A 27,041-nucleotide genomic window follows, 5' to 3' on the forward strand; every position below is an offset into this window, starting at 1 on the left:
AAAATCTCCAGATGTTTCCCTATCCCTGGCAACCCCTAGCCCACGGGCCACTGTAAAGCTACACCACAGGCTCTCTCAGAGGTCCAGAAAGGCCCAGACCCCTGCACTTGGCAAATTTACTGGTGGTCCCCGGCCCCTCAATGATGAGGCCAGCCTCTACCCGGGTCAGGGCTTTTACTATGTTGGCCCCTGCCTGGTGGAACACTCTTCCTCCAACCATCAGGGCCCTGCAGGACCTAGGACAGTTCCGCAGGGCCTGTAAAACAGAGTTGTTCCACCGGGCTTTTGGGGAGGCTGGCTGCTGATCTGCCATCACCCCGGCTCTTGTATAACAGCATACTTGGTTGGTTCTATTATGCAACCAGCTCCCTCCCAGGGGAGTAGAAGGACCTTTTTTCTGTAAGTGCCATCGGTTGTTTGGTTTCATTTGTATTGTATGATATTATGTTTCAAATGATAGGTTTGATTTTCATATATGTAATGTATAGTATTTTATTGTTGTACACCGCCCAGAGCCCTTTGGGAGCTGGCGGTATATTAAATATAATAAACAGACAGACAGACAGACAGACAGACAGACAGACAGACAGACAGACAGACAGACAGACAGACAGACAGACAGACAGACAGACAGACAGACAGACAGACAGACAGACAGACAGACAGACAGACAGATAGATAGATAGATAGATAGATAGATAGATAGATAGATAGATAGATAGATAGATAGATAGATAGATAGATAGAGGGGGAATATGACATGTTATATCCATAAAAGCAAGTTGTGAAACTTACCACATTCCAATGAATAATTAAATAAAAACAAGGGGCTAAATTTGAGTCCCTCTTTGAGCATGAGGGCTAGTCGAAAGAGCCTTCCTGATCTCTCCTCTGATTGGCTGCCAAGATCCTGGGTGGGAGGTACCCTCCATGCTCTGTTCCTGTTACACACAGCTGCTCTGAGCAGTGGTGGGATAAAATTATTATTTTTTTAAAGCCAGTCTAGAATTTTTGGCAATTGCTAGAGAGCTTTGTGTCACATGCAGGTTTTCACCAGAAGTGACATAATGCAACAGCTGGTGTCGCATTTCCCCACCCCCAACTCTTGCGCTTCCCCACCCCCAACTCTCTTAATTGAGTGTGAAGTGTGAGTGTGAAGTTATGCCAACCTCCAGGTGAGTTAATACATGAAAACCACTCTGCACCTCTAATGCTCTCTGTATCAATGTACAGCATGTTTTATAAATCAAAGGATGGCAGCAGGAGGGAATTGGAAGACTGGGGCAAAGCCGGGACAAAGCTGTGCTCGCTGGCAAATGTGCCCACTCTGGTGGTGAAACAAAATTAAAATTGTGCTAGATATGGTCTCACTTGCCACAGAGAGAACGAAAAGTGAAAGCGGGGCTTGAAGAAATACGTCCATACAAGAAATCTTGCTGCGATGGACATTTACCCCCACCACGCAGCAAACATGTGATGTATAATTAGCCTACGTCATGTCCCTTTAATAGAGGCTTAATGGGGTACTATTGACCATGTGATGTTATGTACCTCCATGCTCATTTCTTTATACTAAACCTCTATTAAAAGGACAATACTTTGTCCCCAGGCTGTTATATAGCACAGGTTTTGTTGGTGTAACTTTATGGTTGTTTTGTGGGGCATTTCTGGGCTGGAGCATCTTAGGAGCTAACTATCTCCCAACACACCCTAGGGCATGCCCTTTTCTGTGCTGGCATGTTGTGAGCATGCCAATGTATCTCCAGTGGACTGCCACCATGACAGTGCAACTTTAGGATTCAATGGCATGACATTTATTTGGCTCCCTACCCATTTTTGGCTCAGGGTAGAGGATTGCTCCGCCAGCTGCTGTTAGTGGGTTAAGTATGTAGTGGTGCTTATAAGACCATGAAAATCTATTCAAGTGCTTCTAAAATACCACGGGAATTCAAGATGTCACAGAATCGTTCTGGTGTATTTAGGCGTAAGAAATATAAGATAATAAAGTTATGGGACTCCATGAAATGTGTTTAGAGGCTATTGTAATTTGAACTTTTGCCTGAAATCTGCACTTTCAGTTGTACAGTCAGGCTGCTATTTGTAGTGGGCGCAATTAGAAAGTTCAGTTCTTTTCAATTCATTGACACCAATGGAAGGAATTTAATCATGTGCTTCCTTAGTTCTAGAATCATTCTCAAGATAGGTAAATACCTATCGATGCAAAGCATCACCTGAATGAGCAGCATTCTTGATTGACCTCTCAAGAGACTCAAACAAATCTGGATTCTGGAACTTTACACTCATAGATCCACATTTGGATCTAGGTCAAAATAAGACCTAATAGAGGAAAGTGTGATGTTTATTACTAGTAACTATAAAGATCCAATTTTACCGATGCCATTTAAGAGCAAGTAGCAATATCTTTTTGTGTTAATACTTGGTGCAGATGAAATTGGGAGTCCTTATGGTAACCATACTTCTTGCAGTTTTTTCCTTTTTTTCTGTGTTATCAAGTTAAGTACTAATAAAAAACCTTTTGGTAGGGGTATCCAAAGGGTGTCTCACTGGAATCCTCCTTGCATGAGAAAAAGAAAACCTTTATTGTACATTCATCTGTGAACACTCAGTTGTGCCATAAAGCAACTGTCTCTAAAAGCCCAAACGCTTTGGGAGTTCTATAAGTGACAAAAGTCTCAGTGTGTGGCCATCATCACAATCACACTTAGGCCCCTTCCACACATGCAGAATAATGCACTTTCAATCCACTTTCAATCCATTTTGCAGCTGGATTTTACTGTGCGGAATAGCAAAATCCACTTGCAAACAATTGTGAAAGTGGATTGAAAAAGTGCACTATTCCGCATGTGCGGAAGGGGCCTTAGTAAGGCATAAACCCCACTCAACTCAATGGGATTTATGTCTGAGTTTGCATGTTTAAGATTGAATGATATGGCTTGTTACATTGCAGGGCTAAAGGCCAGTCTGCATAAGACATGTCGCTGGATGGACACAATGCAGCCCTGCCAGCAAAGACTTTATCCAAATATCTCCTCTGCTGTCAATTGCCTTTTAGCAATTCTTGGCCCAGGTTGGAGTTGCATCTTTCCAACATGAAGGCGCTCCTGTACCAGAAAGCCCCTTTAGGCAATGTTGTATGCAGCTGGCATTACTTCTAAATCAACGTCTTCCTTATTATGAAAACTACTTCTTTTATATTGTTTTCCTCTTGTTACAAGGAAACTAAATTTAACTGCTCCCAGCACACAATGGAGAAGAAACCAAGTGTGGGGTAATTGCAGTAATTACAGTATGGGTGGACAAAACAGAGATCGAGTTCTCACCTTGGATTTAGTGCCATATGGTTAGTTCAGAAAGAGATTTTTTGCCAGTGTGAGAGTGAATATTGGTGATCCAGGATTTATTGGTGATCCAGGATTTCTTCTGCTTTTCCTGATTTTTTCACAAACCTGGTTCAATAATATGAACTTTTGGGAACAATTGCAGTCACAGCAAGTTTGCCTGCCATGTGGACGGGAAAGGTGCACATCACAGCCTGAGAAATCCCTGGAAAAACTGAATGCTTTGGTGGGTGGATGCTATGACTTTGCACCCCACTGAAGTATAATACCCCAAATCTCCAGGAATCTCCCACCCTGGATTTTGCAACTTTAGGAAGGAGGGAGTGATTTTCAGCTTTTTCCCAGGCTGTGGAAGCCTTTCAGTTCCCTCTTCATGCAGTTTACGGGGAGGGGGAGAAGAATTTAAACTTCAATAGAGTGTTGAGAAGAAGAAGAAGAAGAAGAAGAAGAAGAAGAAGAAGAAGAAGAAGAAGAAGAAGAAGAAGAAGAAGAAGAAGAAGAAGAAGAGAAGAAGAAGAAGAAGAAGAAGAAGAAGAAGAAGAAGAGGAGGAGGAGGAGGAGGAGGAGGAGGAGGAGGAGGAGGAGGAGGAGGTTTGAATTTATACCCCACCTTTCTCTCCTGTAAGGGGACCCAAAGTGACTTACAAGCTCCTTTCCCTTCCTCTCCCCACAACAGACACCTTGTGACATAGGTGGGGCTGAGAGAGTTCTGAATGAACTGTGACTAGCCCAAGGTCACCCAGCAGGAATATAGTAATGCAGAATCACATCTGGTTCACCATATAAGCCTCTGCCACACAGGTGGAGGAGTGGGGAATCAAACCTGGTTCTCCAGATTAGAACCCTAACCCTCTTAACCACTACACCATGCTGCACTTCCATAAGCACAGGATTTAGATGGGATTTTATCCCATTATTGAAATAATTGTAAATGAAATCTGTTAATCAGATAGAATAGAAGGCAAAGGCTGGCGTAGACTGAAAGCATATGAAAGTACCTGAGGAGAATAAATGAAACTTAAGGGAAGTCAGGCAAGTGTTGAATACATAAAGCTGCCTTCTGCTGAGTCAGGCCATGGATGTATTGATATTGCTTGCTCTGGTTGGCAACAGCTCTTCCGGACCTCAGGTGAAGGTTTTTCACATTGTCTATTAACTGGAGATGCTAGCGACTGAAACTAGGATCTTCTGCATGCAAACCAAATGAAAACACAGCTCTTCCCTCATTATAGCTTTTGGAAGATGAAGTCAGATTCACCCTGATTATCCAGATCTTGTCAGAGTGAAGAAGCGAACTATTAGTCAGTTATGGTTAGTACTTGGTGGGAGACCAGACCACCAAAGGTAATTTGTATTGTATTGTCGAAGGCTTTCACGGCCGGAATCACTTGGGTGCTGTGTGGTTTCCGGGCTGTATGGCCGTGTTCTAGCAGCATTCTCTCCTGACGTTTCGCCTGCGTCTGTGGCTGGCATCTTCAGAGGATCTGATGTTGGGAAAGCAAGTGGGATAGTATATCTGTTGGAGTGTCCAGGGTGGGTGGGGAAACCTTGTCTGTGAGTAACAAAGGCGGCAACCAGGTCAATAGTTGAGGGCATCTGAATAGAAGTATGAGTAACAATGAAGACTATAGCCTGGGAGTAACCCTGTAGATAGCAAGGTCACTGGTGGGAGCATCTGAATAGAAGTATCCTGGCCTTTGTTTCTTTTGTCTATGGTCATCCTGTGTTCTATTCAGATGCCCTCAACTATTGACCTGGTTGCCGCCTTTGTTACTCACAGACAAGGTTTCCCCACCCACCCTGGACACTCCAACAGATATATATACTCCACTTGCTTTCCCAACATCAGATCCTCTGAAGATGCCAGCCAAAGATGCAGGCGAAACGTCAGGAGAGAATGCTGCTAGAACACGGCCATACAGCCCGGAAACCACACAGCACCCAAGTAATTTGTATTGTTATGCAGAAGAAAGCAACGATAAGCTATATTCTTTGCCTGGAAAACACCATGGTCCTGGGTCACCATGAGTCAAGGCAGTACACAATTATTATTAAGGTAGTTGGGTGGATAAAGTGGGAATTAGAGCTCCTAAATCAGGAGTCTGCAACCCGCATCTCTGGAGCTGCATGCGGCTCTTTCAGCCTTATACTGCGACTCCGTGTGGCCTGGAGGTCGGGGGGTACTGTGGGCGTGTCCCTCCAGCCCTCCAGCAGCGCTGGAAGGAAAGGTGAGTGGAGGGGCCGAACCAGAGGTGGCTCCGTGCGTGAGGGCGCTGCTTTTCACAACCCCTCCACTCACCTCTCCTTCCAGCGCTGCTCTGGAGGGCTGGAGGGACATGACCACGCTGCCCTCCGACCCCTGGAGGTCAGAAGGTAGCGTGGGCGTGTCCCTCCAGGGCAGCCGCCATCCCCCCTCTGCACCACGGAGCAGGCGGCTGCCTACTCCATCAAGCAGAGGGGGTTTCCCTGCCCTGCGCCTCCGCCTCCCAGCACCAGAAGGAAAGGTGAGCAGAGGGGCCAAACCAGCTTGGTAGGTCTTTGGGGCCATGGAAAACGGGTCTTTGGGTGGTAAAGGTTGCCGACCCCTGTCCTAAATCTTATAAGGATATGTATTGTCAAAGGCTTTCATGGCCAGAATCACTGGGGTGTTGTGTGGTTTATGGGCTGTATGGCTGTGTTCTAGTAGCATCTTCTCCTGACGTTTCACCTGCATCAGAGGATCCTCTGAAGATGCCAGCCATAGATGCAGGCGAAACATCAGGAGAAAGGGCTACTAGAACACGGCCATACAGTCCGGAAACCACACAACACCCCACTTATAAGGGTAGTTGGGGAAAAGGAAAACAGACAGTGAGTTTTGAATAGGGCCTATGAAAAATAAACGAAGAATAGCTGAAGACCATCTACTGGTGGACAGCTAAAGAGCAGATCTGTCATTCTGTTGACTACCTCAGCACTGGAGCATATGAAATAAGAAGCCAGTTCCTCTGAGCTTATGCCAAGTGCTTTCCCTTCAGGGCTAGATAGCACAGACCCCTTCTAGGATAGTGTTAAGGTCTTCCAGAGTAGAAGGCTGGATGCCAGCCAGGCTAAGACGCTGCACTCCTAAATTTAGAAATGAAGCAGGGGAGGAACAAATTGGGCGGGGGTGGGGGAGATCAGCAGGGGTTGTACCATATGTCCTCTCAAACAGGTGACAGATAAATCGCATGACTGTCCCAGGCACATTATAGCTTGTTATTATAGTTTACTGTATGTGTGGGCCTCGAATAAGTAAGATGGAACGGAGTCTGTGAGGATATTTGTGTGAGTGTAGCTTTCAGCAGAAGACACTATGGTAATTTTATATATTTGCTACTCTGTGCAGAAAGGGCACTGACACAGAACTGGGAACGGGGCATTAAACCCGACCACATGCCGGAGTAGGTGGAAGAATAAGTATTTGAGAAATATGAGAACCAGTGTCAGATGAGGCCGGGTTCAGATCCTTGTTTGCCATGAAACTTGCTAGGTGTCCTTGGGCCAGGCGTTTCCCTCCCAGGCTAACCTACTTCACAGGGTTGTTGTGATAATAAAATGTAAATGAGAACCACGTATGCTGCCCAGAACCTCCTGGAGAAAGGCTGAGATAAAAATGCATCATATACAATGCGGGAAGGGAGCCCATGATGAAAGCCACAAATGCAGCAGTGCTACCACACTTCTTAGTTACATTAATGATAGCCCCTGGAAGCATGGTGTGTGATTAAGAACAGCGGGACGCTAAGCTGGAGAGCCACGTTCAATCCCTCACTCCTCCACATGAAGCCTGCTGGGTGACCTTGAGCTGGTCACAGTTCTCTCAGAATTCCCCCAGATACGTGGAGGCGAGCAACAGCAAAGCATCTCTGAACGTCTCTTGCCATGAAAACCCTACAAGATCTCCATAAGTCTGCTGTGATTTGACATCACACACACACACACACACAGAGGAAGTTGTTTTTATTTGATTGGCAGAAGGCATACATTTGCAGCTATTCTTGGCTGCACGTTTGTTATCTATTTATTTAGGTGCGTTTTTGCCCTGCTTTCCCTCCCAGCCTAGACGCAGTTCTCTTGTACAGGATGGCCAGCGTGGTGCAGTGGGTAAGAGCGGAAGACTTAGCCATGGGTTCGATTTTCCACTCCGCCACATGAAGGCTGCTGAGTGACCTTGGGGAAGCCACAGTTCTCTCAGAACTCTCTCGGACCCACCTGCCTCACAAGAAGAAGAAGAGTTTGGATTTATATCCCCCCTTTCTCTCCTGCAGGAGACTCAAAGGGGCTGGCAATCTCCTTGCCCTTCCCCCCTCACAACAAACACCCTGTGAGGTGGGTGGGGCTGAGAGAGCTCCGAGAAGCTGTGACTAGCCCAAGGTCACCCAGCTGGCCTGTGTGGGAGTGCACAGGCTAATCTGAATTCCCCAGACAAGCCTCCACAGCTCAGGCGGCAGAGCGGGGAATCAAACCCGGTTCCTCCAGATTAGATACACGAGCTCTTAACCTCCTATGCCACTGCTGCTCCTGTGGTTGTTGGGGAATTCAGATTAGGGGGTCTGTTGTTGGGGAAAGGAAGGGATTGTGATTGTAAACTGCTTTGAGACTCCTTACAATTGACAAAAGTGGGGTATAACTTCAAAATACTCCTTCTCCTCTTCTAGGCTGCAATCCCACTTTCCCTGTGGGTATTTCTGTTGAATAAAAAAGACACATAGCCCCCTTCTGCACATGCGGAAAAATGCACTTTCAATCCACTTTCAATGCACTTTGCAGCCGTGCGGAATAGCAAAATCCACTTTCAAACATTTGTGAAAGTGGATGGAAAGTGCATTATTCTGCATGTGTGGAAGGGGCCATACTATTCAGCTATAGCTTAGGCTCATTCCTTGCATTACTCCTTAAAATTTTCAGAGGGGAAAGGGGGGAGCTTTTTGGAGACAGTTGCGTAATGCCATCCAGTCCTCTCCAGAGCAGCCGTTTCCTCCAGGGGCACTGATCTCTGTATCTTAGCAACCAGTTACCATTCCGGGAGATTTCCCGGCCCCACCTGGAGGTTGCTACCTTAAGCCTGGCGAAGGTGCCCTTTTGCAGAAGGGGCGATGAGGCGAGGCGCCTCCAGCAGGACCACAAGCAACCCACCTCTCTGGGGAGCTGCACCGGCTTTCTCAGCCTGCAAGTAGGAGCCTCCCCCGGCCTCTGGGCTTCCTGAATCAGCCCGGTGCCTCCTCTTCCTCCTCCTCCTGTCCCGCCCATGAGGTATCGGAGGAGAGTCCCTTTCGCTTTTCTGCCCGGCTCTTCCGCTGCCTTCGCCAGCCTGCCCAGCATGGCCGGGGCTCAGCCGGCCGCCCCGCCGCCCATCAGCCGCCTGGCAGAGCCCCTGCTGAAAAGACTCAGCGACCTGCTGGATCGCGCGGCGCCTGGCAGGGGCTGGCGGGACTTGGCTCTCCTGGCCGGCAGCCACGGCGGGCTCAGGCTCAGGTGAGCTGCAGGTAGCCCGGGGGGAGGTGGTTGGGGTGTCTGGGTGGGAGGAAGGGGCTGGTTGGGTGGAGCCTGAACCTCAGCTCTGGAGGGCGTCGGCGTCTTTCGGGTGCCACAGGGTTCTTCGTCGCCTTCGCTGAAGAGGAGGTTGTAAACATTGGATTGAGAAATTCCTGGAGTTTGGGTGTGTGTGTGTGACGGGATTGGGGAAGGAAAGTCACAGCAGAGTGTAATGGCCACCAAGCCACCCTTCCAAGCAGTCGTTTTCTCTAGAGTTGCCAACTTGCTTTCTGGAAGGGCTCTTGTGCCTCCTGCCAGACTCCCTCACCCAGAGCAGAGAAAGGTTCACCTGTTGAATTTTTGCTCTGCAACTGTTTGAGAGGCAGAAGAGACCCTGGCTGGGGAAAGCCGAAGGTGTGGACCTCAAAACCTGAACACTTGGAGGCATTACTGATAAGGTTGCTACCCCCCCTGTCCCCCATCCCTGTCCTCCCCAGGTGCCATCCCCAAATCTTCAGGAGTTTCACAATTTGGCAAATCTAAAGGGAACTGATTTGTATAGTCTGGAAATCCCTTGTAATTCTAGATGTCCAGGCCCCACCTGGAGGTTGGCATACCTATCTGCATCCCATGCAGGCATTCAAGAGAAAGTCTGAGGTTGCTGCTTCACCTAACCAGGGTTTTCTCTGCCTCTCAAACAGCTGCAGGGCAGAAATTCAACAGACAAAGCTTTATCTGCCCTGGGTGAGGGAATTTGTCGGCTAAGTGGTTGGTGGCAAAGGAGTCCTGCCAGAAAGCCAAGTAGCAAGTCTGTTCTTAATAAGAAACAAAAAAACCTCCAGCGTTAATCTATTAAATTAGGATTGGTTAAGAGATTTCGCACAACCACCCTTCAGTTTTATCAAGGACTTGTGTGTTCTCATTCATCACGGTTTTCAACACACCTTGCATTTCACACCTAATACAAATGTTAACTCATTAGAAGTTATCTGATGAATATTTCTGCGTTATTGTTTTTGTTATTGTTGTTAGTTTTGAAATGTATTTCACTCTCATCCTCCTTTTGTTTGAACTTTATTTTTATTTCCTGGGCCCCTTATATAAATTGACTGTCTGGGATCTTATGCTAGAATAGAAAAAGTCTTTGACATGGGTACCACAGGAGTCCTGTTTTGTTTAAGTGCGATGGATCCAAAACGGCAGCCCCTCTTAAAGCCTATTCTAGCATCTACAAACTGCTTTGCAAAGGAATTTTCCTTGAGAAAATTGGTTTCCAGTTATTTTTTGGCTTAACCCTGTGCATTTTAACCTGGGAAGGATGTCCCAATGTGTTCAGTGGAATATGCTCCTAAGCAGATGCATAAACAGGATTGCAAATTTACTCTCCCTGTAAAAGTGAGTAATGTTTCTGAAGTTGAGGATTTGGGGTGGGGAGAATAGACTGGTAAGCAGGTGGGTCTGACTGCCTAAAATGTGGGCGATGATTCACTGGAAATGGGGTGGTGTGTGTGTGTGAGCATTGATCCATCACAAAATCCGTGCGATACATTCATTAAAAGCAACCAGAAGAACATAACACACTGTGTAAACTTTGGAGTTTTCTAGAACTCTTCATCAAGGTGGGAGGACAGGGGTTTTCCCAGCTGCCCATGAGTAATCGCAGGTACCACTCTTGTTTACTTAATTTGTCATCCTGGCGGGTGTCTTTGTTAAAAGGAACCAAGAAGTTGCAGGGAAGAAATTATAAACAATTGTGAAGCTCACCGTTTATAGTTGTGAACTCAGTTCAGTGGGACTTCTTGGCAAAGGACTCCTTTTTTGAAGTCTGATGTTCAGAAAGAATTGGCTTCTCGTTTCTTAATCGGTCGGTGCTTATTTATATAAAACATATTTTCCAACTTTTATCCTCCCCTTCCCCGAAATATTATCAATCTTTGCAGTCCTCAGGAGTTGGAGCAATGTTCTCTGCAAGTACTAGAGCCCGATGGAAGTCCCAGCCGGAGTCTTCTTCAACTCTTGGGGGAAAGAGGCTGTACCGTGCTGGACCTAAGAGAGCTGCTACAAGCCCTCGAGCACAACGAGGCCCTTCAGTGTCTCAGTCCTCCGAGTGAGTGTTGAATTTTCATAATAAACCACTTCTCTGTGTCTTTTGCTGAGCGTTCTCTTTGAGATGGGCTGCATGTTTTGCTTAGCACGTGGAGGAGCTGGCATGTAGATAGAGTGTCTGAGAGACTCAGGTTCGAATCCCCACTCCACTGTGAAAGCTTACTGTGTGACCTTGAGCTGAAAGAGAAAAAAAAAATAGGGCTACGCCAAGCAACTTGTCAGCAAACGTTGGTTACATCATTGTTGGCCTCTTTAAGCCTCCCTAATCATTCCATTATTTGTTTCTATTGGTTATTATGGGACTTGTTGGGTTGGATTGGTTCTGCGTTATGTGTCTCTTCCTGAGTCGTCCAATCAGGAAGGTTTTACTAGATTGTAATACAACACTGGAGAGTATTGTAACTGTTAGGGATTTTATTGTTTACATAGATAGAAGGTGTGTATTTTTGTATTTGTCTTGTAAGCTGCTCTGGGCTCATCCTTGGGCGGGATATAAATCCAATAAATAACTAACTAAAATAAACGCCCCAAAAGGGGGAAAATATTCCAGGTGACTGGTGGCAAGCAGACAAAACAACCTTTGATGATGTAGTAGACAAACAGCTTTATTGTCACGTATTTTGCTGTTTAAGCTTCATCAAGGGGGCAGTGTTCTTTTTGCTGAATCTTTCAGGAACTGAATAAGAGAGTGACTAGACTTGAATCTATCTGACCTACCTCACAGGGTGGTTGTTGTGAGGATGAACTGGAGGAGCTGGGGATGATGATGTGAGCCACTTTGGTTTCCCTCTAGGGTCAATAGGAATGTAATGTTGATTGTGTAGAGACAAAGTCCATGACAATTAGGACGCCCAAAAGGGAACGTAGACATACTGCAGTGAAAAACGTTTACAGTTAAAAGCTGATAAACACACGTTTATGGCCCCATCCAAATTGAGGGTGGGGTGGGGTGAATTGCTGCTCAGAAACCAGGTATACAGAAACCAACAAGTGAACGTTGCAGCCCTCCAGAACACTCCTCCTTGGTTCGCAGAGCTGTGATTCTTAAATTAAGACTTGTAAAAGAACTCATTAGCAAATTTGATAACATTTATCTAGGCCTGAATAAGGATTATGGGTGGTTTACTCACTACAAAAAAGTAGCCACTAGGAATGGGGGGATCCAGGTTCTAATTCCCATTCTGACGTTCTTGGTGACCTGGGGCCAACCACGTTTTCACCTAATCTGTTGCAAGTTTAAAATGGAGGTGATAAGAATATCGGAATCTGCATTGGATGCCCATTGGGGAGGAAGGTGAAGTTTCATATCGTCAGAAACCTTTCAAGCTGAACGTTTGGCATGTTGCCACTTGGGCTGTGGTGGTACTGAATAATTGGCACATTCAGTTGCCTGATACCTGTGATAAGAGATATATTGGTTTGATCTATCAGCACACGTGAGAACCATAACTTGTACTATCAGATGCAGGTTATGTGGCCTTCCCTGTTTTCCAAAAGAGCAAGTGGAGCTTAAATGCCCCCAGTCTGAATACAGAAGGTCAAAGTCTTCATTATTATACTAGTATTGGTTTAAGATCCCAATGATGGGTAATGTTCTCCCACAAGATTTATACTGGCATGCAAAGATTAGTTTTTCTCCATTGGTTAGGACATTCAAGCTGGTAGTTTTATATGGATGTTTTGAGGACACCGAGGCAAAGTCCCTGTGTTGTTAATCCTGGGAACTAACTTTTGCAAATGTTAGTAGCATGACTGCTAGTTTATAGGAAGTGAATGTGTAATGAGAAGTACTAAGAATAGGACTGATACTCCTCAGTCCATGAATGGATTTGTGGGGTCTATGAGATTCCAAGTATAGATAGATCAACTGGATTCAATTCCGGTAACCCCTTAGAGAGCCAGAAGATCTTCAAGGTATAAGGGTTCGAGAGTCTTTTGGAGGTGGAAAGGGACAAGGATTGAGCCTGACTCTAAGGAAATGCATCCATCCAGACTTAAATAGGTGTCTCGGAGCCAGATATTCGTCCCACACAAGATCCACGTGAAATGTACTGCCAAGCAACGTTGTTACTGATTTCAGCATCTGAAATCAAATTGAAGACCTTTTCCCTTCCAGTTTCTTAATGTAAGTTCCACTAATGTTGCAGATAATTTCCTGAAAGGGGCATGGAATGTTTTTATGATGGCTCGGCGGATGTAGTCTGTCAGATTTTGAACAGTTCGACAGATTTAGAGTACTCCGTAACCTCCACAAGGGTGGGGATCTATTAAAATGGTCTCCCCATAGACATCAGTGGATTCCTGATGACCACTGGGGAGTTTCCTGCTGATGCGTTTGGTACTCCTGTGAGAGACCCTCAGACAGTACTCAGAAGCGCCCAAAGCAATTGACATGACTACTCCTATGGTACCCTGTTTGGTCCTTTTGCAGCCAATACCTTGGATACACAATGCACTTTTATATATTGCTGCTGTTTTTTAAAATGTTGTTTACTTTCATCTTTCATGTCAGAGATCAGAGCTTATTTTAAATCTTGTGCTTCACCTTGTGGCAAACATTCTCTTGATCTGAGCTGTTTAAAGCGTGCTGTTTGGCAAAGTAAGTTAGTGTGTTGCTGTAACAGTGAAAGTGAACCTGTCTGGGAAATTGCAATGTGAACGGTTCATACATTGGATTGGACAACAAGAGGGAAGCGATACTTTCTTTTGTGGCAAGTCTCATGTCCTGGTATCCTTGATATTCCTGATGTAGCCTTTGGGGATGGAGGAGAGTTAAAGCCAACTTTTTCCCCTCTTGAATCAGCAGAACATCCAGTCATATCGTACCTGTTGCTTTCAGGTAGTTCTATTCTGATTAAATGTCTGTAACCACTTATTATTAATGACTGAGTCATGAGAGCTCCTGTGATTTTAATAATGATAAACCTTTTGTAGATTTGAATTCAAGTCCAGTAGTGCCTTAGGAGTCAACAAGAGTTTTGGAGTATACACTTTCAAGAGTCAAAGTTCCCTTTATCAGATATCTGAGCTTCGACTCTGTTAGGTCTCGATCCTTGAATCAGTAAACAGACTCTGGAGTGTTGATCAGCAGTGTTTTTTGGAAAGGTAACGAAGCACCCAGCCTTTCAAGAAGTCAGTTCTGACGAAGCAGCCTTTTGCTATTCCCTTTATACAGAAACAATTCCCCCTCCCATTTCCCCAAAGAATATGAAAAAGAGTTGCTTCGGAGCCTAAGTGCCCCAAGGTCAGCGACAGATAGAGTTAAAGCCACCTGGCTTCTTACCCCCACAGAGCAATGGAAACATCCCGTTTCCCATGGGAGTAGAGAGTGTCAGGGATAAGCCTAGTTATCTACCAAGCATGTGAAACAATAAAAGCAAGATCAAGGAAAGAATGTTCCATTACAGCAGTGGTAACATATAGCAGGCTAAGTACATATATCTATTTATTTATTTTTATTTATTTTTTCAATTTATATACCGCCCGATCCCCGGGGGGCTCCGGGCGGTGAACAACAGGAGCAATCATACAAATATAAATACATAGGCTCCATCCCATAAAATAGCTTAAAACTCATAAAAACAGCGAGTAACCATAATACATAATAAATAAATAGAAGACGTCTGGCCCCAATTTAAAAACCTACCTCCCTGAGGGGGGGCCAGTGGGGCTCCCCATATGAAGCTGTTACATTGAAGCTGTTACATTGGCAGGAATGCATCTCAATCACCCAGATGCAATCACTGTTCATATATTATCTAGCCATTACATGGCGTTAGGAATGCATCTCAATCAACTGTGGTAGGTGTCATTCCTGACAGACTCTCAAAAGCTTATTCCCTCAAAATCTTGTTGGTCCCTAATGTGCTACTGGTCTTGAATCTGGTTGTTCTACTGCAGCCCAACATGGTTATACAGTTGTATTTTTAAATTGATATTTAATGAATTGTCAAAGGCTTTCATGGCCGGATTCACTGGGGTGCTGTGTGGTTTCCTGGCTGTATGGCCATGTTCTAGCGGCATTCTCTCCTGACGTTTCGCCTGCATCTGTGGCCCGGCATCTTCAGAGGATCTGAATTCAGAGGATTTCTCTAATGAGAAATGTAAAGTAAGGATCAAGTCATTGCAAAGTAAATTTTGAAAAGAAGACAGCTCATTCACCCCATGCATTGTTTGTGTGTGTGAAAAGTGCCGTCATGTTTCAGGTGACTCATGGCTACCTTGTTGGATTTTCAAGAGAAAAAAACATTCAGAGGTGGTTTGTCACTGTCTGCCTCTGTAGAGCAATTCTAGACTTCCTTGGTCACCATTCCAAATATTAACCAGGGCTGAACCTGCTTCGTTTCTGAGATCTAACAAGTTTGGGTTATCTGGGCCATCCAAATCATGGCACCATGCCCTACACTGCTTTTTGGGGAAAGTTGGGCATAGTTTGTTGTTGATATTTAATGATTTAAAATATTTAGGCACCTTTCTGTCTTTTGTGCTTATTTTTATGGCTCAAATCGAGTGGAAATATTGACGACATCAACGTGTTACTTTAGTGGTAACGCCACATCAAATACATCTTTCAGTATTCCATAGTTCTTTTTCTCCCTCTTGTTGTAGGTATAAAGATAGCTGTAGAACCGGAATCCCAGGCAGTGTTTCCTGGGCAGATGGTGAAGTTGAACTGCTTGGCTACTGGATATCCACTTCTACATTATCAGTGGTTTAAGCAACAGAAAGAGGTAATCACAGTAGAAAGTGTGCTGGAAGTATTAATACAGTTTGAAGCAAAATTGTACAAAAAGGGGGGGAAAAGACATAAGATTGGGTAGAAGATGTTTCCAAAGACCATGATCTTTCTGAGATAGCTATCTGCAGTATCTTCTGATTAATGGTGGGTATTCGGTGACAGATGATGCCCATGCTCTGTAAATTCCGTGGATACAAAATATCATATCCTCCTAGAATGTCAGCTACACTTTGCATTACGTAGTCACTATATAACCCCGATTATTAAAGCTAAAACAAATTTGCCTTTGGCTTATGTAGTGAAGTATTTACTTAGTGATGCATCTTCTGAGATAACCTTTAGGGTCGCTACATATCTAGCGGAAGTAATATCTCAAAGACGGTACTAAAATGTGTCCCTCGATATATCAAATCATCTAAATTACATTGATTTAATGTCTGAGGCCCAAGTCATTGTAATAAACATGAGAAGTCGTTCAAATCGGTTTTCATTAATCACAATAGGTCTCCAGAAAGTTTGTGTATAATTTATCCTAACTTAGTGTATTGGATTCCTCGTTGTATTGTTGTTTATGATACTAACATACTGTATGCAGAATTATTTATGCCTAATAAAGGTTTACTGAACTGTACCGGTGGTTACTTTGATCAAGGTGAATTGCTGTCAACATGCTGTATGGGAGGAGAATAACTGACTATTTTTTATGTACCTGCTTTTGGGTGAAAACTCACTGGGAAAAAACATTGTTATGGCAGCTTATGATCCACTTTGCAAAGAAAAGTGAGTGAATACCTGTCTGGTGACACCCAGATCTGTCAGGCCACCCAAATGCTGTTTACAAAGCATGAACATCCAGATACTGTGATAGATCCGTAGATTGTAAGGTTGCCTCTGGTTAGTTAAAGCTTTAGAAAGCAGTTGTCTGCAAAATTGTCCCTCCAAAACCTGATTTGTTGTAAGTTCTCATTAATCATTCTTCTGCTTTTAGTTCAGTGGCCATCTCTTCCTCTTTTTATCTAAGCCGTATAATGCCGTAACATGTTTATCCTTTCCTTAGAAAGTGATGACTGAAGCTGTTGAGAAAAACTGTTTGAAAGACGAGTTTAGCTGGGTGTTGACCTTCCGTCAACATGCTGGATTGCTTTTCTCGCTCTTTCTAATAAAATGCCTAGGAAATTTGTGCAAGAATCAGTCAAAGAAAAGGCCGTTCCTGAACTAACAAGCTACTTGTGCTGAGTCCTTGTGTGGAGATTGTATTACAAAGGATATAATACAATCCCTGTTTGAGTATTTTTTTCCCCCAAAAGAGTATTAGAAATCTGTTGGAACAATTTATTGCTAGGAAAAACACACACGAATGTCCTGAAATACACATATGAATGCATATGAAGCTACCATACAGAGTCAGACCACTAGTCCATCAAGGGCAGTATTCCCTATTCAGACTGACAGCAGCTTTCCAGAGTCTCAGGTGCGGGTCTTCCACCATCACCTACTGCAATGGACATTAAAAAATGTGAGCAGTAACACCGGAACATCAGGTGTTCCTCAAAGCTTTTGTCATTTTCTTGGTGGGGAAGATTAGCAGGGAAATAAGTGTGTGCCTCTGTGGTAACATGACATCAGGTTCAGGCCCAGCAAGATGGACTAAACTGCATTACTTCAGAAGACTCGTTTCAGAAATGACTTTGCTCCCCCCCCCCCCCCCCAGTGTGATATAGTCTTCTCAGTGTCCACAGTGTTTCAAAACTCCACTCAGCCTCGAATTTCACTGGATGGCCTTCATCAAAGGATTCTCTCACAGCATGACCTACCTACACATGTATGTTTGTTTGTTTAAAATAATGGCCCTTTCCTCACAAAGCCCCGGATACATTTGTAAAACATTTTCAATCCACCTATTTATTTATTTTATTTATTTATTTCTGCGGCTTTTATACCACCCCATCCCGGAAGGGCTAGGTATGCCTGTACTCCCTCCCTCCAAACGATTCTGGGCTGCCATTTTGTGATTTCTCCCTTTTTGTTTGAAAACGTTGCTTCTGTGCTTCACAGTGGAGTGCTGCGATTCCCTGTGCCTTCTTAAACCTTCAATGATAAGCGCCCCCCCCCCCCCGCAATAAAGAAACCTATAGGAAAAACAGGCGAGGGACAAGGAGTGAGCTAAAGAAAACGGCGCCTATGAAGAAATGCAGGGAAGACAGAGAGGCGTGGGAAACATCTTTAAAAAATTGCACAGGCGAAGGAAGCCATTTTGAAAATGTTTCAGCTAAAGATTCATTTTAAAAGGGCATTCATTAAAAATGTTTTGAGGCTGCAAAAAATGTTTTGGGGTTAAAACAATGCAGAACTCCATGGAGGAAATGTTTTACAGTATTTCCTGCCTCAAAACGTTTTGAAGTGTCTCTGTGGAAAAGGCCGTTGAGTAACTGCTTTTCTTTTTTACAGAGCTGTGGGCAGCATACTATGTTAATAAAGTACATAAAAGAGCATAAAACCAACATTTTCAATCACAATTTAGGACTGCTTTAATTAAGTGCAACCATAAATAAAACTGCCTTCAGCTGCCTCCTAAAAACCCTAGTGATCGAACATGAGGGGTCCAGGCGGATCTCCCTGGGGAAGTTGTTCCAAAATTGTGGGGCTGCCACTAAAAAGGCCCTTTCTTGAGAACCTACCGAACGAGCATCTTTATTGGTAGAACAGTCAGAAAGACCTCTTATTGAGATCTTAATTCCCGGGCAGGAACACATGGCAGAAGACAATACTTCAGATATCCTGGTGCCAAGCTATATATGGCTTTAAAGATCAAAACCAACACATTGAATTGAGCTTGGGAGTGGATTGGTAGCCAGTGTAATTATTGCAATATCTGGGTCACCTTATATCTGGGTCGCCTTATAAGGAATCGAACCTTTGGCCTGTCCAAGCCAGTACTGTCTACTTTGATTGGCAGAGATCTCAGGTCTTTCATATTACTTTACCTGACTCTTTTCTGGAGATGCCGGGATGAAACATAGGACATTCAGCATACAAAGCAAGATGCTCTTCCGCTAAGCAACTGTCCTACACCCAATTCAGAGTAGATATAAGATAATACCATGATGCTTTGAGGAGTGGTGGGATGAAATGTGAGGATAAATATTAATCTGAACGATTTTCAGGTTTCAAAGTCTAATTTTCCTTATTCTGATAGTTTGACTACAGCTCTCGAATGGAGCGATTCCCTTTATAAAAAGGGAAAACGAGTTCATTTATAACGATTGCAACTTGTCTTAAATATGCAGTGCAGAATCCACTATGGAGAAGTCCTCGTGCTTTCTTTTGTTATGGTTTATGCTACCTTTTAAAAAATCCTGTGCAATACAGATTCCACGTGGGAATTCTCCGGAGCTGGCGTTGAACGAAGTGAATCCAGATGATGCCGGGTTTTACATATGTCGAGTGAACAGTGGCTTTTCCTTTGTGTTCAGCCAGTGGGCACAACTGACGGTTCGTGATCTCCAAGGAGCCAGCCAGGGTGAGTTACAAAACACTATGTATAATAACTAGTAATCATTGTGTGGGGTCTTATGGCCAGGAAGTATTTCAGAGTAAATACTATCTCAATAAGCTCCAATTGTATAATGTGTTGGATAGTACAGTTTGCTATGGTGATAATGGATCTATGCTGGCTTCCCCGTGTAACTTTTCTTTTCTTGGTCTGAGATCAATAGGAACGTCAGCGGCTCAGTTGATTTAGCTCTTGTTGATAGAATGGCATTAGCTTCCAGGAAATTCAAATTCCCTTTGTCTTTGCTCAATGGGTCACCCAATTATTGGTCAAGATAGCACAGCACCTGGCCTCTGATTGGCCCCCTCTGTTTCCCCCCCAGTAAGTTTTCCCTGGGGAAATGGGATATTTGGGGGAGCTCTGAGTAGGGGCAAGGTTAAGTGTAGACAACTGAATGAGTGTAAATGTCTGGGAAAGGTGATGGCAAACCACCTCATAAACAAAGAAATGTCACCTCATGGGTCAGTATTGTTACGGTGTTTGCTCAGGTGACTAAATTTACCTTACCTGGGATGGGCAACTCCTGTGATTGAAATATTTATTTATTTATCTATCTATCTATCTATCTATCTATCTATCTATCTATCTATCTATCTATCTATCTATCTATCTATTTATTTATTTCTTCAATTTTTATACCGCCCGATCCCCGAAGGGCTCCGGGCGGTGAACAACACTCAACATCAAACAGGAGCAATTCATACACTAAAATATAAATACATATAGATATATAGGCTCCATCTCATCATCAACAAACAACCTAAAACTCATAAAAACAGCGAATAACAATTGATACATAAATAATACTTAAATAAATAAGAGGCGTCCAGAAACCCCATTAATTTTAATTAATTAATTAATTGGATTTGTAGACCGCCCCATTCCCAAGGGGCTCTGGGCGGTGCACAACAACGTCAGCATATATACAATGTATAACAAAGGATCACAATAGTGACCACATAAACAATTGTTACATTTACTAAAAACCATTAAAATCCATTAAAACAGCAGTCAAAACAATAACAGGCGTCCCATAACCCAATTTATTAAAAAGCCTCCCCAAAAAGAGGGAACGGCCGGACTCCTCCCTAGGAGGGTAACGGAGATTTTCCCTGTTGGAATGTTTTTTAAGACAAGGCATATGTGAGACATGCATTTTTTGTTTTGTTTAAGACTGCTTACAACATCAGAGAATGATAATTCGTGCATGTAGTATAGACATGCAGCATATTTTCAGAGAGAGACAGGATGCATCTGTTGTGGGTCCCCCTGAAATGTTGGCTCCTGGTTGTACGTGACCTATAAAACAAGAGGATCTGGGACAGCAGGGAGACCAAAGCATGCAGTACATGTCTGTTGTTGAACCTTTAATCCCCAGGTCCCTGGGAGGCTGGGTGCCAACTGCTGGGTGCGTCTCAATTGTCTAAACCTTTAAATCCACGGGCCCTGACATGATTGACCGCAACAACTGAATTGAGAACTCGCAATAGATCCTTCCCATCCATAATTGTTCTGCCTGCTCCCCGCGCATTCCATGCGAGGCTAAAGCCCTGCTAATGTAGCATGTGCATTAGAAATGTTTAGCCCCGATGGCTTAGTTGTTTTTATTTTAAATGTACTTAGGAGCATGCATTAATTAATTTTAAATATTAGTTATCAGGTGGGGCAATATGCCCTCTGGTGCCAGACATTCTTGAAGAGTTTTGAGTCTTGTAAAACAGTGACCTCGGGATGGAAAATGCTTTTGCCCCCCTCCCCAAGGAGATTTGAGTGAAGGGACTGAATGCATTCTTGTAAGCCCAGTATGTGTAATCTTACAAAAACATGGAAGGGGGATTGCACAAGCCTAGCTAGTAAATATATGAGTGCCTTGGCGTCTTACTATTCCCTTTTACACAGTGCACATGTTTGTGTGTGTGAACTAGTCCAGAGTATTTTGCAATTCTCTTGGAAACTTGCTTGCCATTGTTATTGCAATGACCATTTCTTGATGTTGATTCCTGTGGGAGAAATATATACATAAGTCAAATATTACGACAGGTAGGAAGGGTTGTGGTTGGCTACTGTGGTGTATCGGGTAGCATTTTAGCAATGGCTGTAAGGCAGTATCCCCACCTGTATAATTAAAATGTCTCTGGTATACTCACCAATAAAGGAAGGTGGTCATGTCCAGTGGTGGGATCCAAAAATTTTAGTAACAGGTTCCCTCACCTGCCCCCCCCCCCTCAGCAAAGGGGGCAGAGGCATACCTAGGCAAACCTGAGCCCTGGGCAAAACCTGGGTTGGATGCCCCCCCATGGGCAGCCACCCCACCACGACCCAAAAAATTTTTTTGTACCAGGTCATTTCTAAATCATCATCACATTATAGAAAATGCCCCAACTCACAAATCTGAACACAGCAATGGTGAAACACACAGGTTCTTTGATAGAGACTGGTGAGATAAACGGTACGAAAGGCTGAGAATCCATGAATTGCAGTACCTGGAAGGGATTAACCCAGTTCAGGGAGTTACATTATTAGTCGCAATTGCTATATGGAACCTTCACGTTCAAAGGCAGTATGCCTCTTGGGGAGGCGAGGGCGTGGAGATGGAAAAGCGGACCCAGTTAGTAACCCCCTCTCGGCACACACAAATAATTAGTAACCCACTCTCGGGAACTGGTGAGAACCTGCTGGATCCCACCTCTGGTCATGTCGCATGCCTGTTGTATATCACCGGTCACAAATCTCATTCATATGACTTAGGAACAGCTCTCTCAGTGTCTTCCTTTAGAAATGTATGTACACTCCATGGAGAAAAATAATAAAGGTGTTATGATTGCCGTCATGGTGCCTGGCTGTTAGAATCTGTGTATTATGTAGGCTCGTGGTGGCGAACCTATGGCACTCCAGATGTTCATGGAGTACAATTCCCATCAGCCCCAATTGGCCATGCTGGCAGGGGCTGATGGGAATTGTACTCCATGAACATCTGGAGTGCCATAGGTTCACCACCACAGATGTAGGCTATCTATGTAGGCTGTTCCCCACTCCTCCACGTGCGCAGCAGGCTCTTATCTAGTGAACCAAATTTGTTTCCCCACTCCTACATTCCTGCTGAGTAACATTGGACTAGTCACAGTTCTCTCAGAACTCTCTCAGCCCCTCACCTACCTCACAGGGGAAAGGACTGGAAAGGAGTTTGTAAGCCGCCTTGAGTCTCCTTACGGTTGAGAAAGGCTGGGTATAAATCCAAACTCCTCCTCTTCTTTGCCCCATTGCTGAGTGTTTTAACTCGCCCATTAGATTATGTAACATTCTCCAGTGGAGCCAATAGCAGCTCTCTGGGGCCATCTCTGGTAGGGAAAATGGGAGGAGGGAGAAGACTTATCCCCCTCTCCCCGCATCATGTGGTCTGGTTATGAATCTGGCCCTGATACTCTGAAATCTCTCCCATCTTATGTGTGCTGGTAAGGACCTGAGGTGGACCCATAAACAGTAGAGGTTTTCAAGCAATGGTTTTCTCTCTACAGAATGGCGAAGGAGGTGGAGGGAGAGCTATTTACTTAATTTGTAGTTTCCCCCTGAGAAATACTATGTGTGTGTTTTTCCCAACATGACATGATAATAGTACATCTCTGGGGGAAACACCTCTGAATTCACACTTACACATAGGAAAGATAGGAAGCCTTATGTAACACCCTGTCTGCTGGTTTCCTCGTGGAAATCATTGTGGCCTCCTTTCATCTCCTTGGCAGCAGAGAAAGAGCAACCAACATTCCCAGACTGTCTGTGGCTCCAGGGTGTAGAAAATTCAAGGTTCAATCCCCAACATCTCCAGTTAAAAGGGTGAGGTAGAACGTGATGAAAATGACTTTTGACATCCTGCTTCCAGTCAGGATAGGCAATGTGTATGTGCTAAGTGATGTCAAGACACTTCCGACTCATAGCGACGGCATGAGTCTTGTAAAACTTGAGCAAGGCTGTTAACAATAGAGCATTTTGGAGGACATTAATTCATAGAATCATAGAGTTGGAAGAGACCCCAAGGGCCATCAAGTCCAACCCAGGGTCTCTTCCAACTCTATGATTCTATGAATTAATGTCCTCCTAAAATAAATGCTCCTCAAATCTTGCATTGTTGTATCGAGCTTCTTGCCTCCCAGGTCTTTGGCTGAAAACTGAGAACTGTGGCTTCCTAGGCTGAGTCCATCCATCTAATGTTGGGTCTTGTCCTATTGCCTTCAACCTTTTCTTAGCATCGTTGTCTTTTCCAGAGATTCTTGTCTTCTCGTTATGTAACCAAAGTGTGACCGCCTCAGTTTCCTCATTTTAGCATCTAGGGACAGTTCAGGCATCATTTGATCTAGAACCCACTTATTTGGGGGGTTTTGGGCAGTCCACAGTATCCCTCTCTTCCAACACCACATTTCAACGGACAGCAGAGGCGTAGCTGGGCAGGAGTGCACCTGGTGTTCACTCTGTGTTTTCCGCATACACCATTCAGCGGTGCCCTGCCCCCCCCCCCCCTTACCTTAGTTCAGCCTGGAAAAGTGGCCTGTTCCCTTCAGGCTGAAAATGGCCTGGTGGGAACTACACTTCCCATAAGACCCTGGGACTCGCAAGGTATCCTGGGAAGTGTAGTTCCCACCAGGCCTTTTTCAGCCTGAAGGGAACAGGCCGCTTCTCCAGCCTGCACTGTTTCACTAAGGTAAATGGGGGTCGCTGTGGGGGGCAATTTTCCACACATACCCTAGGCACACGCCTAGTGCAACATGCCACCCCCTGGTAGCTCCGCCTCTGAAGGACAGGGGAGGCAGTACTAACCTCAATACTGGTGATTTGATTCATTATACGGCAGCTTCACATGTTCTTGGGCCTTTTGCTTCCAAATTTTGAATGTCAGAAATCTCAGTTCTTTCTCTCACTTCATTTTAAGGGAGCTCTCTTGATCTGCCAAAAAACCAGCTATATATTTGCCTCCACCCACAGTCCCAAAATCTGTTAGTAGGGGAAACGTTGGTTCTTCAGTGTGGAGCTATCGGGATTTCCTCACCTCAGTATCAGTGGTTCAAGGATGGCTCTCTGCTACCCCATGGGGAGAAAAAGTCTTACATGGTGAGTCTTCATTATTTTTCTTCCGTCAAACGTAAACTCAAAACCTCCTGAAAATTAAGTTTATTTGTAACTGTAATCGTGAAAGCCTTACATATAAAATGGCACGTTCCTTAACTTCCTGGTGCTCAGTCATTATTAGCATGCAGATAAAGTTTGCTTGGATCTCTTTGGAGTACTAAACTCTGAAGTGGGCGTAGTCATTCGTATCCTGTTGCCGAAGGAATTAGCCAGGTGGGAGGAGTTGGCACAAAAGGTTTTCAACTGTTACTGGAACTGTGACGCAAAGCTAGATGCTTCCCTCCTACACGGCGGTGTGTTGAAATTCAGAATGGAGGTTCAGGAAACGTTTGCAATTATTTTGTTCCAGGGTGCTGATGTCTTATTTACAACCAGTCAGGAAGGATTTCCCAGTAGAGCGGTTCCTCGGTGAGACAGACTGCCTCAGGAGGCGATGGGCTCTCCTTTGGAGGTTTTAAAGTAGAGGCTAGATGGCCATCTGACAGCAATGCTGATTCTGTGAACTTAGACAGATCATCAGAGACGTATTGGGGTGGGGAATGGTCCTTGGGGGCAACACCTGCTCCAGGCGCCTGCCCACCCCCGTGTCCCCTGCCCAATAGAGGCAGCCTGCCACAGGCCCATTGAGTTGAAGGGCACTTCAACGGGCTTGTGGCAACCTGCAGGCCCAATGCCAGCTTCTGCTGGCCTCCCCACCTCTATTGGAGGCCGGCACGGGCTCCGATGGAGGTGGGGGGGGGGGCGGCTTGGCAGGCCTGCAGCAGGCTTCGGTGTGTGTGGGGCGATTTTGCACCCTCCCCCCACATGACCTGCTGGGCAATGCCCGGGGACAGGGGATACCCCCTGCGCCTCTGACAGGTGCCCCCTGCAGACCATAAGAGGAAGGGCATCAGTTCTTGGTTCTCGTAGCCCTTTCTTACATGCCCAGAAAAATGACCCTTGAGGTCCTTTCCCACTGTGTGTTTCTATTTTTTTAATGGCACATTTCTGCATCTCAGCCTGTTCAGAAAACTATAAACCAGGTTTTGCACACCTGCGGTGTCTTTAGGGCAGTCCAGAAGGAGGAACTTAAAAATCTGAATAGGTATGAGAGTCAGTGTCACAAAATAGTTACGAGCGTCAGAATAGGAACCTGAGTTGAAATTCCCACTCAGCTGTGAAACTCCCTGGATGACCTGGAGCCAAATCTCTCTCCCTCTCTTTCTCAGCTGTACCTACCTCGCAGGGTTGTGGTGAGGATAAAATGGAGGAAGGGAGAACCTTGAGCTCCTTGGAAGAAAGGGACAAGATTTGGCTTCTTAAATTTAAAATCGGGCATTTTTCTGGAATTTTATTATTTTTTAAAATGAGGATCCACTTGTAAGTATTTTTGATTAGGAATTACGATGCTTTCCCAGGTTTCCTGCGTGGATGTCGAACATCAAGGCACGTACTGGTGCCGTGTTTACAATGATCTAGAAGCTCAAGAAAGCAAGAAGGCTGAAGTCATTGTAGGTAAGAAACCTTTTGTTAGCGTTGTACTGCAATCAGTGTGATTCGCAGAATCCTGTAAGAAAACACGCAATTACTGGGGAAGGGGAGGGGGTGTTTGCACCTATAGACACTTGCAGGGGAGGGGGATTCTCTTTATAACCCTACTTTGGACCTCTCCTCGTTCTCTCCCCTCGTTCTTCTTTTCCTTCCTCCCTCACTCTGCTTCCTTCATTCCCTCATCTTTTCTCTCACTTAATTTCACCTGTCTGACCACAGGAGTTTTGTCTCTTGAAAGCTTCTACCCTGAAAATCTTGTTTGTCTCTGAAGACACTACTGGGCTCTAATCCCTCTCTTCATTTCAGTTTATTAGTGATGTTCCATGTAGATTTTCTGCATACATTTTACACTGCACTGCACACGTCACTTGGTTACTCCTGGGTCAGAATGCCACAGTGGGAGAGTTGCATTCTGCTAGGGATGCCAGCCTCCAGTGGGATCTGGGAATCCCCTAGATCAGTGGTGGCGAACCTTTGGCACTCCAGATGTAATGGACTACAATTCCCATCAGTCCCTGCCAGCATGGCCAATTGGGCTGATGGGAATTGTAGTCCATAACATCTGGAGTGCCATAGGTTCGCCACCACTGCCCTAGATTTATACCTCATCTGAGGATTACAGAGATCAGTTCTGCTAGACAGAATGGATGCTTGGCAGCATGGACTCTGTGGCATTTCCCCCTGTATGAGTTTCTCAACTCTAACCGCCCCTTCATCTGCTGGTTCCAGGGGAGACCTGGAAATCCTACAAGCTGTACATGTGTTCTCATGGCACAGTAGCTCACTTAGAAATTTGCTAGGTGAAATTTGCCGAGGGCTTATCGGCTGATGTCCTGTCTCAGGTTTCTCCTGTGCACACGATTTGGGTGGCGAGTCTTTAACAGTTGCGGCAGCGAATAAGCGTAGAGGTTAAACAATTCAGATAAGGTCAGATGGTCTTCTGCAAGGAGAGGCATGGCCAAAAGGTGCCAACAGGACAAACAGCAGATGATTCAAGCAAGAGATAGATGGGGAGCTTCTGAAGCAAAAGCCCTGCTTGTCTATTTGTCTTTGTTTCCCAGTCAGTCTCTGTTGCAGGAATGGGGGCAGCATAACGTCTACTACTAAAGCTGCACCAATTTGCTGTACCTTGATTTAAATC

The 27,041-nt window shown here is 44.8% G+C and overlaps 1 protein-coding gene across 2 annotated transcripts in view; it reads left to right on the forward strand.

Moving 5' to 3' along the window:
• The first annotated feature begins 8,693 nt into the window (after positions 1–8,693).
• The window catches only part of MALT1 (MALT1 paracaspase), a 50,649-nt gene continuing 32,301 nt past the window's right edge, over positions 8,694–27,041 (forward strand). For both annotated transcript variants that reach the window (XM_048503808.1, XM_048503809.1), the window contains exons 1-6: positions 8,694–8,855; positions 10,796–10,962; positions 15,570–15,691; positions 19,069–19,219; positions 24,174–24,352; positions 25,768–25,864. In XM_048503808.1, the coding sequence (XP_048359765.1) occupies positions 8,701–8,855; positions 10,796–10,962; positions 15,570–15,691; positions 19,069–19,219; positions 24,174–24,352; positions 25,768–25,864 (871 nt within the window). In that variant the 5' untranslated portion in view covers positions 8,694–8,700. The remainder of the gene's footprint in view (positions 8,856–10,795; positions 10,963–15,569; positions 15,692–19,068; positions 19,220–24,173; positions 24,353–25,767; positions 25,865–27,041) is intronic.

This window comes from Sphaerodactylus townsendi, linkage group LG07, assembly GCF_021028975.2.
Source record: "Sphaerodactylus townsendi isolate TG3544 linkage group LG07, MPM_Stown_v2.3, whole genome shotgun sequence".
Classification (NCBI taxonomy): Eukaryota; Metazoa; Chordata; class Lepidosauria; order Squamata; family Sphaerodactylidae; genus Sphaerodactylus; species Sphaerodactylus townsendi.